This window comes from Doryrhamphus excisus, linkage group LG19 (genome assembly GCF_037039965.1).
Source record: "Doryrhamphus excisus strain RoL-2023G ecotype Guam linkage group LG19, RoL_Dexc_Guam_v1.1, whole genome shotgun sequence".
NCBI classification, from domain to species: Eukaryota; Metazoa; Chordata; class Actinopteri; order Syngnathiformes; family Syngnathidae; genus Doryrhamphus; species Doryrhamphus excisus.
Genome location: NC_136375.1, coordinates 4887728 through 4900659, shown reverse-complemented (window position 1 = coordinate 4900659; position 12932 = coordinate 4887728). Strand labels below are relative to the sequence as shown.

General features: G+C 44.7%; 1 protein-coding gene across 1 annotated transcript; it reads right to left on the bottom strand.

The window, feature by feature from the left end:
* Positions 1–1740: 1740 nt before the first annotated feature.
* On the bottom strand, positions 1741–11429 carry LOC131106986 (aquaporin-3-like). Its single transcript, XM_058056596.2, has 6 exons — positions 11322–11429; positions 7791–7917; positions 4841–4978; positions 2307–2425; positions 2019–2236; positions 1741–1957 (listed from the first exon to the last, which is right to left on the bottom strand). The coding sequence occupies exons 1-6, from the start codon at positions 11427–11429 to the stop codon at positions 1765–1767; spliced, it is 903 nt and encodes a 300-aa protein (XP_057912579.2). The 3' UTR covers positions 1741–1764.
* Positions 11430–12932: the final 1503 nt, after the last annotated feature.

The window sequence follows — 12932 nt, the reverse complement described above, 5'->3', positions numbered from 1 at the left end:
TTATCTTAAGACAGAATGCCACCGATGGGTAGGACGCAAAGCAAGGCAGCAATTCCATTGGCTGCCAATAAAGGAAGAGGCGGGACTAATTTGAACTTATTGAATGTGGAACATGGCTGCATGGCGGGGGAGTGGTTATCATATAGGTCTTACTCCCAAGGAGTTCAATTCCACCCTCATGTGGAGTTTGCATGTTCTTTGCATGTTCATGCGTGGGTTTTCTCCGGGTTCTCTGGTTTCCTCCCACATTCCAAAAACATGCTAGGTTAATTGGCGACTCCAGATTGTCCATAGGGCGGCACGGCGGTCTAGTGGTTAGCGCGCAGACCTCACAGCTAGGAGACGAGGATTCAATTCCCACCCTCGGCCATCTCTGTGTGGAGTTTCATGTTCTCCCTGTGCATGCGTGGGTTTTCTCCGGGTACTCCGGTTTCCTCCCACATTCCAAAAACATGCTAGGTTAATTGGCCACTCCAAATTGTCCATAGGTATGAATGTGAGTGTGAATGGTTGTTTGTCTATATGTATGTGCCCTGTGATTGGCTGGCCACCAGTCCAGGGTGTACCCCGCCTCTCGCCCGAAGACAGCTGGGATAGGCTCCAGCACCCCCCGCGACCCTCGTGAGGAAAAGCGGTAGAAAATGAATGAATGAAATTGTCTATAGGTATGAATGTGAGTGTGAATGGTTGTTTGTCTATAAGTGTCCTGTGATTGGCTAGGGACCAGTTCCGCCTTTTGCCCGAAGACAGCTGGGATAGGCTCCAGGACCCCCGCGACCCTCGTGAGGATAAGCGGTAGAAATTGAATGAATGGGGGACATGGCGGAGGAGTGGTTAGCACGCAGGTCTCACAGCTAGGAGACCCGAGTTCAATTCCACCGTTCTGTGGAGTTCTCCCCGTGCATGCGTGGGTCTTCTCTGGGTACTCCGGTTTCCTCCCACATTCCAAAAACATGCTAGGTTAATTGGTGACTCCAAATTGTCCATAGATATGAATGTGAGTGTGAATGGTTGTTTGTCTATATGTGCCCTGTGATTGGCTGGCCACCAGTCCAGGGTGTACCCCGCCTCTCACCTGAAGACAGCTGGGATAGGCTCAAGCACCCCTGCGGTAGAAAATGAATGAATGAATGTGGAACAGAAAACAAACCTCAACATCAATGATCCAACATCAATCAAACCTCCGTTTTCGAACGCCCCCATTTTGCTATCTTTAAGTGTCCAATGAGTTTTCTCGGTCATCATAAAATACAGTTTGGTACGTTAGGTCCTCGGTCCCCAGATCAGTTGGGGACTCAAAACAATGGACAAACGATGGACATTGAGAAGTTGTTATCAGTGTGGGTCTCCTTCTCGGCTCCTCGCCATCTTCACCAACAAGCTTTGCAATAACAAAAACTTTGACTTTTTGTACTTTTAAGATTTTGCAACTAATTTGTTTTGAAAACTGAGGTACCGTTGTATTTGTTTAAGTAGTAGTTTTGTAGGACAAACAAAAAGGCAGCTACAGGACCCGTTTGCATGTGTAATATTTGTTCTTGGTTGTTGTGGTAAAGTAGGGTCTGCGGTAGCAAAGAGAGAATGAATGTTTGTGTGTGAAATAAGTAGCCCTGAAACTTGACTTTTTCATTTATTTATTCTTCTCCCCTGCCAGCTGTCTGAAGAAGAGAGGAAAACATGACATATTTTTCAGAGAAAATGTTCTTATCTCTCAGTGAGTTTGATTGATGGTGTGAAGACGATTCGGGTCGACCAGCATAAAAGTCAAGCTGCTTCTTCATTGGATGTATTGTTAGGAAGTCTTTCCTCCTCATCTTCCTGCATCTTCCTCTTCTTCTTCTTGTACATTGGTTTTCCACCAAGGTGGTATCCGATCATGAGCTGGTAGATCATCACCGCCACCAGGGCACCAGCGAAAGGACCAAAGATGGGAATGAGGAACCAGTAGTTGTTCACTCTGCAGGAGAGATCACGGTGTCGTTTCTAAGCTTGCATTTTTGTGACACTAAAGAACTCACGTGAAAACGTCAAGACCCCAACCCGCCAGAGCTGTAAAGATGCGAGGTCCCAAGTCCCGAGCCGGGTTGATTGCATAGCCTGAGTTGAATCCCATGGACAAGCCAATGATTGTCACCACGAAGCCCACGGGGAAGGCCTCAAACCCTCGGGGAACAGAATTGTTGAGCGGGTCAATGATGGCGAGGACGCATGTAACAAGTGACGCTGTTCCGATGACCTGCAATGCAGAATATCAACAATCCTCAAAGTTTCTCATGAATTAACTACTAGAGTCAGTTCCTGCTGACTTGGTCGGTGAATCCATTGAGTGTGGAGAGATGATCAGATGGATACGTGGCGAAAATCCCAGCGGTGGCGTTCTTCCCTACAAGAAGCAACTCTCCATGGCCAAAGTTCCAAATTGCATCTGGTGAAATCAATAGAAAAAAAAACACAAAAGGTACTTTTTACTTGTGAGCCCTGATGTACTACAGTGACAGCTCATGCATCCATCTTTCCCGCTGATCTGAGGTCTTCCCTCTCCCTGTTAACTTGTTCCAGCTCCTCCTGATGGATCCTGGGGCGTCTCCCAGGTCAGTTGAGAGACCTAGTCTCTCTAACATGTCCTGCGTCTTCCCGGTCAGGTGTGCCCTAACCTCCCCAGGGAAGTATCTTACCCAGAGACTGAGCCACCTCTCAATAAAGAGGAGCAGTGGTTCTATTCCGAGTTCTCCCAGAAGACAGTGCCTCTCACCTTATCGCTAAGGGAGAGCCCAGTCGCCTTACGGAGGGAACTCATGTCGACCACTTGTACCACCAAATCATTCACGATGGGCAGCTGCAAGCTAACTTGATCCGATGCCTTCATCATATGAATATGCGATACACCAGGAAAGTGCCTAATCCAATCAGCAACAGAACTGTTATCATAGTTCCGAATAGGTAGATGTCTTTGATGTCCTCCACGGAAAGAATCACCAGGCACATGACCTTCCACTTTCCCCAACTGTCCATCACCTACCCGGCGGTGTACGTTCCGTCAGGGCAGGCAGGTTCCCCCGAACTTGAGCTTCTCGTTGAGAAGATCGTGCCAATTGCGTGGAGAGACCAGGTTTTTGGAGAGCAGTGCAGAGAGAGGCTCTTGAGAAAGTATAAGACGAGACTAGACAAGACATAAGAAGCAAGCAAAGCAGGGAAGATAAGGGATAGGGAGGAGAGGGGAAAGATGCGACCGCCTTTGTTGAGAACCAAAGAGACAAGTCTTGTTCACAAGTAAGGGAAGAATGGAACACGAGATCGACAAATGGATTTTGGTTTGATTTTGGCAATTGGTCGTTAGCCCGTGACACCCCCATTTTGCATAGACCTGGTCAGCCATGTCGAGTCAGTCCGTTCACTCATGTTCACCTTTGTTCCGGCTCAACAGTGCAACAACACGTGATGATGGACCTTGAAATCTGAAGTATTATAAGAGCTCTCGCAATATTCTTCATCTTCCGGTCACTACACAAGACTCATGATCGACCCGTAAATTGAGAGCTTTGCTTTTGGTCCTAGCTCCGTCTTCAACACAACCGACTGATGCAAAGTCCACATCACTGCAGGCAGTGCAGCAATCTGCTGTCGCACAATCACAATCACAATCACAATAAATCATGGAATTGATCAACTGGTCCCTCCACGCAATTGACACGATCTTCTCGACGAGAAGCTCAGGTTCGGGGGAAGCTGTCTGCCCTGACGGAACGTACACCGCCGGGTACGTGATGGACAGTTGGGGAAAGTGGAAGGTCATGTGCCTGGCGATTCTTTCCATGGAGGACATTGAAGACGTCTACCTATTCGGAACCATGATAACAGTTCTGTTGATGATTGGATTGGGCACGTTCCTGGTGTATCGCATATTCGTATGATGAAGGCAGCGGATCAAGTTGGCCCACAGCCGCTCATCGTGAATGATTTGGTGGGCAAAGCCGTTCACACTCTGACTGTGACAGCCAATCACAACAAGGATGCCATCTTGGTGAAGATTTCGGCTTTGCAAAAGCAGTTGGATCAATTTGGAAGCCAGAATGGACAATAGGGTGGCCCGGTCTATTGGAATGTGGTTGCCAGAACTAACCCAAACAATAATCTTAATCTGGATTTCGGCGTCCCCACCACGGCTAACCAAGGTGTTGCTGCAGCGGGACGCTCTGACACTCCTTCATTTCTTCATTGACACCTGTTGTTTCTCTTCTCTTGGCCCACCACAGACTTCTCCATGGCAACTACTATGTATCGCAATGACACCCTGCGAACTGAACTCCAGGTGGGCAGGGGAAGCGTCGCAGGCATCCACCCCCCATCCAAAGCCTTCGTCGCTAATCCCCCCGGTGCGGGCATGACGGGACCACGGCTTGCGCCGTAAGTGGCTGCAGGTAGCCGGGCTGGCCACTGCTCGTATCGGCTATTTTCCCTTTGTGGCGCTGGTCTTGTGTCTATGTGTGTGAACAATGTCTTTTACCTGTATGCCGATTTGTATTCCAAGGTTTTTTTTAACAGTCCTACACTGTATTCCTTCATCAAAGAGTCTAGTTTGGAGTTGTTGTTTTTTTCCCCTCCCCTGTCCTAGTGTTGCCCCCCATTCTTCCCCCCCTTCATCGCCCAATCATCCCGTCCTGTCACCCCTTGTCTCACTGCATAGTATGTTGTATATGTATGGACGGATGATTGCACTATTACTACTACTACTACTACCGAGATACTTGAACGTATTCTCGATCTCGGGTTCATAGACCATGGACTCGGACTTAGAAGTACTGATTGCTGACAGTGATGACAACTCACGGAGTTTTCTTACCAAAATACATGCAGAATACAATAGCGGCCGCTAGGAAAGCTCCCAAAGTCTGGAAGAAAAAGAAGAAGGGGAACTTCCTCCAAGGCTCTCTGCCGAGCAAACACAGAGCGAAAGTCACTGCAGGGTTGAGGTGGCCACCTGGATGGGCGAAGAAGAAATATTTTCGATAATGAGCATCTTTGTGGTGCACATAAAACAAGCGTTCCACGTCTTTATTACAAATCCCCAAAGTGGTCGCTCATTGCCTCATTGGACTTGAGATTCTGAGGCATGAAAAACCGCTCAGAGGTCGTCATCGCCGCATGATGAGAGACACCTTAATTGTGGGATGCTGCGAGGCCGCGAGCAAGGAAACAAGTCGTTAGAGGAGGACGGCGCACAAGCGAGCTTTTGTAGTGTTGGCGCTTTTGACGATAGCGTCTTTTTCCTTTCAATTACAGGCGCCGTGGTTTCGCAGCAAAGTGATGGTAAAGTGACACCTCTCGCTGCATGTGTCTTTGAAACTCCACGTTCCTTCGTCTGGCCCCTCCTCTTCCTCCCCCGCCATTGCTCGCTCACTGTCAGTGCGTCAGCAAAGCCATCAAGGAGGTAAATACTGCACTTCACCTAACTGCCGGTTTAGCCTTTGCTGATATTTGGGCTCTGTCAAGCCATGGATGATAATTACTCACCGCCAAGCTGACGCCTCAGGAAATGAGTGATGGCTACTCCGTGACGAAGATGCTAATGTTTACCTCATGTTCGGCAAAAAAAAATGTCTTCATCACCTGCTGCTTCAACAGCTGGTAACCATGGTAATGGTGGGTCTACGGGAGCTCTTACTTGGATGCGCATCTGCCCATTCACTTCCCGCGTTCGTTCTGGCCTTATCTTAGCCTCAAACGACCCGTGACATCTGTTAGCCTGTAAACGATTAAAACGAAAATGCTAATTGTGTTGGTGTTGGGATTATGTGAATATTATGTGAATGGACAAGCAGGCATATGTTTTATGTATGTGAATGGATAAATGTTTGCATCTTCAGTATTGTGAATAAATAGATGTATATCTACAAATATGATGACAAACACGGCTTTAATTAAATGTGTTTGTTAATGACTAGACAAATGCTGACAATTTAGAAACAGCCTGTGATAAGATAGAAGATAAGATAAGATGCCTTTGTTCATCTCACCAAGGGAGATTCCAGGTTTACAGCAATGAAAGTACAAGAGCACACAAGGGCAGGTAAAGTGCAAAAAACAAAAAAACAAGGTAACACAAATCAAGTATGATTGGACAAATAAATATCATGTGGCCATCGGTAACTTCAGTCAGTATAAATGTGACCACCATAAGTAAGGTGTATTCTAACGTTGGACTTGGAATTGTGGACCTCACTTTGCCTATGCCAGGGGTGTCCAAAGTTTGTCCCAAGCATCATTTGCGACCATTATTGGCCCACTGTACATTCTAAAAATTGAACTTAAAAAAAAACTTTAAAAAAAACAACAAAAACAGCAAAAATGTAAAAATCAGCAATATTTTTGCAAGTAGGCTGCAAGACAAACGAGTGGTTAGCGCACAGGTCGCACAGCTAGGAGACCAATTCCACCCTCGGCCATCTCTGTGTGGAGTTTGCATGTTCTCCCCGTGCATGCGTGGGTTTTCTCCGGGTACTCCGGTTTCCTCCCACATTCCAAAAACATGCTAGGTTAATTGGTGACTCCAAATTGTCCATAGGTATGAATGTGAGTGTGAATGGTTGTTTGTCTATATGTGCCCTGTGATTGGCTGGCCACCAGTCCAGGGTGTACCCCGCCTCTTGCCCGAAGAGAGGGCTCCTTTTTTTGCGATTGAGAAAACAACAATTAAAGTTGTAATTGTTGGAAAATTAGGTTCTAGAAAAAAGCTATAATGTTATGAAAATAAAGCAAAATATGATTAAACTAAATTCATAATTAGCTATGAGAAGAAACATTTGAAAACAAAAGAAATGGGAAAAAAGATGTAATTTTTGTCACATTTGCACATCTCAATGCTGAATTAATTAATTCATTCATTCATTCATTTTCTACCGCTTTTTCCTCACGAGGGTCGCAGGGTAGACTGGAGCCTATCCCAGCTGTCTTTGAGCGAGAGGCGGGGTACACCCTGGACTGGTGGCCAGCCAATCACAGGGCACATATAGACAAACAACCATTCACACTCACATTCATACCTATGGACAATTTGGAGTCGCTAATTAACCTAGCATGTTTTGGGAATGTGGGAGGAAACCGGAGTATCCGAGAATCGGACCTAGGACTTCCTAACTGTGTGGCCCACATGCTAACCATTCGGCACAATAAATGATTAATTAATCAAATTAATGAGGAAAAGCTAAAATGGAGTTGAACTAAAGAAAAAAAGTTTTTTTTAAGTTCCAATATGAGAAACAAATCAAAATAAAGTTGTCGCCTTTGGACACCTAAGTGGAGGGAAAGTTCAGAATAAGAATTCAGAATAAAGTCAAAATATCATGGGGAAAAAGTAATTACAAGAAGTAAATTTACAAAGATTTTTTAAGAAGAAAGCTGAAATATTTGGAAATTGTAGGAAGAAAACAACCGCAAAACACAAGCAGAGATACTAATAATACTAACAGATACCACTAGGCTGAGATGCAGTTTTTTTTAAAGATATATAACTTCTTAGTATACTGTGTCTACGTGTTGGTTTCCAAAACAGTTCACCTTTCATCCTTTCATTTTTCACTCTGTGGCCCTGGGTGGTTGCACCCCTGACCTTGGCCGAACACAAGCAGGAATTATTAGTCTTAAAGGGTCAAACAGGTGACTGAACGTCATATTCGCCAATGAGATCCGTGTTTGAGTTGTCACCCTGGCACGGACGGCTGGGGCAGTAGCGAGTCACAAGGGTTCAATGCGATCATCCACTGGACCTTAAATAGAGCCCTGCAATCTCTCACCTGAGACAGGTCCGCTGACGAGGACGCCCAGCGCCGCGCCACCTCCAACAGCGAAGTTGACGGAGAGGAACGTCCCGTGTGAGCCGCCACTCAGCATCCACTGAGCCACCGCAGCGCAGCTGAACATCTGGACGGAGGGAGGAAAACAACCTTTTGTTCTTTTTGCTACTGCTGTTGGACATCGAACAGATTCTCTTTTGTCATCACCGGGGAGCGTACCTTTGACCAAGGTCATGTTTATGTCATTCGATCATGACCAGCAGAGTAAAAGGCGGTCCCTCCAGGATTTATCAGGCTTTCTTTGTTATACCTATTTTGACACTGAAGCCCTCACAAAAAAACCCCTCAAAAACAGTGTTTCATTTACATATCTGACTCGTATATTAACCAAGCTAAATATATTATTATTGCAGCAGCTAATACAAAACAACTATATTTACCTGGCGGAGTTAGGCCTCGTCAGCCAGCTCATGTTTTTACCTGAAGACTGGAGAACACGTCTTGTGCTGGAAGACACAGCCATCCCAAGGAGAGTTGGCATCCTAAGTGTTGTTGCTGTATCTATGTTGCTGTTGTTGATGGAACTAGCATGTTTGTTTCTTTTGGCTTTTTCACGATTTTTGAGTTACTGACTTTGGCTTTAGCACTTTATATGGACGCCCTTCCTGGCAAATACCAATGATGCTTACTAGTGGGGATTCGAACCCAGGGCGTTTGCTCCAAAGTCCAGAATGCTAACCACAGCAGCTGTTGATGGAACTAATAGCATAAGTATGTGAAATCAGTGCGCCTCGGATAGAGGTTTCGGTAGTGTTTTAAATAATCAAAATATGGCAGGACGGTGGTCTAGTGGTTAGTGTGCAGACCTCACAGCTAGGAGACCTGAGTTCATCCCCCCTGTGTGGAGTTTGCATGTTCTCCCCGTGCATGCGTGGGTTTTCTCCGGTTTTCTCCCCACATTCCAAAAACATGCTAGGTTAATTGGCCACTCCAAATTGTCCGTAGGTATAAATGTGAGTGTGAATGGTTGTTTGTCTATATGTGCCCTGTGATTGGCTGGCCACCAGTCCAGGGTGTACCCCGCCTCTCGCCTGAATGCATGATATGGATATCAGCATGGATATCAAACCATGCAACGTTATTAGAGGTGTTTTTAGAGGGCTTTGTAGTTGAAATAGGTGTGTTCCAATGACATACATTGTTAGCTAGCTCATATTAACTTGTTTTCTTGTTGTATAATGCACAGGAAATGGAGAGAAATATGGTTTCAAGTTTCACATAAGGATTGTGAATGATGGGCCTTTAAGGTCAATGTATTCAATGTATTCTTCAGTCCTAAAGTCAGACAAGGGTGGATTGCACCCTTTGGGTTGGGAGTGAGGTCTTGCACCACGTGGGGGAGTTCTCTGTATCTCTGGGTGTTGTTCACAAGCTGGTGCGTGAAATCAACAGTTGGATCGGCGCAGTGTCTACAGAAATGCGGTCGCTCTCAAATTACCAGTCGATCTACAATATGTTCCCACCCTCACCTATGGTCTTGAGTGTTGGGTCTTGACCAAAACAATGAGAACGGATGGACCTGGTCCTTTACATCGAGAGATAGCTTGGGAATCTAGGCCTTTGAACGTCTTGGTGTCATATTGTAGAACTGAAAGAAATGCCCAGATACCAGGAAGTCTGGACTTCCCTACTGAGACTACTGCCTAACAACCCGGACTAGGATTAGGTCAAGATCAAGGTCAAATTTATTTATAGGGCACATTTCCAACCATTACCTGGCCAAAGTGCTGTATAGGAGCCAATAAAACACAAAAACACACATGCGTAGTAATTAGACGTGCAGCTAAAAGTAAAACACTGCACAGAATAATGACATTAATAAAAACAATAAAGAAATAATAAATACAATAAAAGCACACAATGCCCAGATTAGCCCGTGTTAACGGCCAAACCATAAAAGTGAGATTTCAATAAGGATTTAAAATGCTCCAGTGATTGTGGGTTAGTGTATTTACCTACATCTCTTAACCAACAATAACCTAACGTTTTCCATCTGTTTCCATTTTTACACATCCCAGATTCAAAGAAAGGATTGCAAAAAATAAAAAACACACCAGCAAATGTTCCCTTATTGTTCGATTGTGAACCGTTGCTGATGTTCCAGCATATTTGCAAAGGTTACGCCCAAGACCGATTTAAGGGTGATTTTTGTTGGTTTATGAGAGACGAGGAGTGATTTTCATCACAAATCCTCATCTCTGTCAATATAAGAAGTGAGGAAGTGCGATGTCAATGCAGGGACACATCTGATTGGTTAGACAGTTTGACGCGTGCAGGACACATTTGATTGCCGAAAGTGATGACGACTAAACACATAGTGAGAGCAGTAGTGGTATGTCAGTCATGAACGAACGGGTCAAAAGAACTAGTTATAAATAAATAAACGAGGTCACCGCCCTTAAAATACCCATTCAGTCCGTTCAGTTGCAATCCAATCAGTTTTTTGATTGGCTGGAAAGTCAGTTGACCGTTCCTTTTGCAGGGCGGGACTATCTGTCTTATCCTATCGTCATGCCTCGCTTTGTGGGTGGAGTTAGCTGACTGAAAGACCAAGTCTCGGTAGGGAGTGCAGCGGTCACAGTGTCGGACAGGCGGTCGTAACGCCGGGACCGGGGAGCTGAGACGCTCGGATTCGGAGGGCTGTCATAATACTTCAGATTTCAAGGTACGTCATCACGTGTTGTTGCGCTGTTGAGTCGGAACAAACGTGAACATGCGTGAACCGACTGACTCGACACGGCTGACCAGGTCTATCACAGGCTAACGACCAATTGACCGAAATGACCGAAATGAACACTGAATGAACGACCGGAATGAACGGTTTTGCCCACCAAAAGAGAAGAGAATAAGAAATGTCAGCGACAGCGCCCTCACCTGGTGCCTTTCTTGTCCCCATGCCACCGAGAAACACATTTGTTTTCTTTTAGTGTTCTGTCTGGAGATGCGTTTTGCTTTCATCTCAGCCCTTCAAGCTCCCTGAAGGGTTAAAACGAGTCACATTTGAGACCACTTAGGCTACATGTAGAGTTCAGTCTTCAAGTTAGGAGTCATCTCCAGCTCATTTGAAGGAGATGAGGAAGATGGAGGCTGCCTCTTAAGAATAAAAGCACTGAGAGAGGTGTACTGAGAGAGTACTGAGAGAGGTGAAAAACGGGAAGCCAAGCAAACCTTAAGTGTGTTGCTTGATTTAGACTAATATATGAGCTGACTGAGAACCACCACCCTTGAACAACAAAAAAACTGCAACTGCGTCTGAAGATCCGCAATCATGCTTTCATTTCTCCTAGAAACTGCTTTGTTCCTGCCTAAATCTTACAGAAATCTAAACCCTGGACTGTCTGATGTCTGCAGCTGTCCATTAACCCTCCAAGAGTTCATATGCTTTGCAGATGCAACGCCACCATCAGCACTGCGATAACAGCCGTTGTGCTCTAGAACCGCAATCACATGATGTACAAAATGAACACTCACCACCAGGATAAGAGTTCCCAAACATTCCGCCAGGCCCTGGCAGAGGCGCGTGTGTCGCATCTGAAAGGTCCTTTCTAGTTTGCCGAGAAAGTCTTTTTGTTTCCCCATAGTGAGATTGATATTTTGTAATGCTGAATGCGCTTTCTGGAGTTCTCTCCAACGTATGTAAGACACTTTGTACATTAATGGTTGACTATCTTTATGTGATTATTACGCTCTCAGCCGTCACTCCCTACCACATTTGTCTTCTCTTATCTGTGATTACACAAGTCATTATTACATTAAAAGACATACTTATAATACTACCATTGATTGATAATAGACGTCTCACCTACCTACTAATGCTAGCAAAAAGATATTTTGTCAAGAAGTGGAGTAGATTTTATATGACGTTCTGACCTTAGACATTTTTATGATCTTTTATTGTTATTGTCCTGTTTGGTTTGGTTACTGAATGCACAAACTCTCTGCAGTGTGTACGTGTGCAGATAATAGCGATAATAGCGGTACTCTGGTCTACTGTAGGTTACACTGATGGGTTTGGGGTGAAAAAAATCAATCAAAATTAGATGATTGCGATGAAGAATCGAAAAAATACAAATTTTGAACGAGAAAAACTCAAGAAGAGTTTGATAAAATTAAAATTGCATAAATATGCTACTATGTTAATGGTAACATGATATGTGGATAATAGCACAAATGTGCTGAATGATTGAAGACAGACAGGATTCTTACATAAGAAGGGGCCATGTTTTTGTTCCGCGCCGTACAGTGTGGGGATTTTCTTTGGGGGGGTCGCTCAGGTGTGAACTCAGGTGCAGTATCCCCTATTGACCTTATTGGGATGTCTTGTTTGAAATAAAAGTATTCTTAAAAGTGCTAAAAGTTCTTTACTTGAAATCAAATAAATCAAACCTCTTCTTGTACAGGATAAATTAAAACTGCACACGTCGATGTATTAACTCAGAATTAGCTCAGAAAGTGAGCACGACCATGTGTCAGTGCACGTATCACTTTAAGAAAAAGTCACATGACACAGCTGCTGTTTTGCCTGTGTTATAAAGGCACGTAGGCAGGGGTGGGGCGAGAGCAGACTTGGGAAAATATGTCATCAAAATCACCAACATGGCAACAATGCTACTAAAAGAAAAACTAGTTAAGCCCACTTTTGTAGTTCATGTCAAAGATCCGAGCTGTAATTCAGGGTGCATGCAGCAGGGGGTGGTAATGCTTGTTTAAAGCCAATATGCGAGTGAAGAAGAAGAAGAAGAGACTTTCCAAAGTTTCTACATAGATTAAATCCCGACATAAATAAATAAGTTAAGATGCACTGTCTGATGTGGTAAATTTGATATGAGGGATTCCTTTGATGTTTGTGAGAGAGGAGGGGGGCCTCAGGGCATCTTCAAAGAAAGGGCCGACACCTTATGGCGCCAAATTTTTTTTTGCTGAAAAATGAATTCACCAGTGATTTGAGCCATCTGTCTTGGACGTGATCCAAATTGGTTGAGAAATCTTCTCAACAAATCAAATCTTCTATGGGGAAAATTCTGTCGAATTTTTGCATTTTTGGATCAAGGAACTTTATGAAAAAAACTGAAATGATGTCCC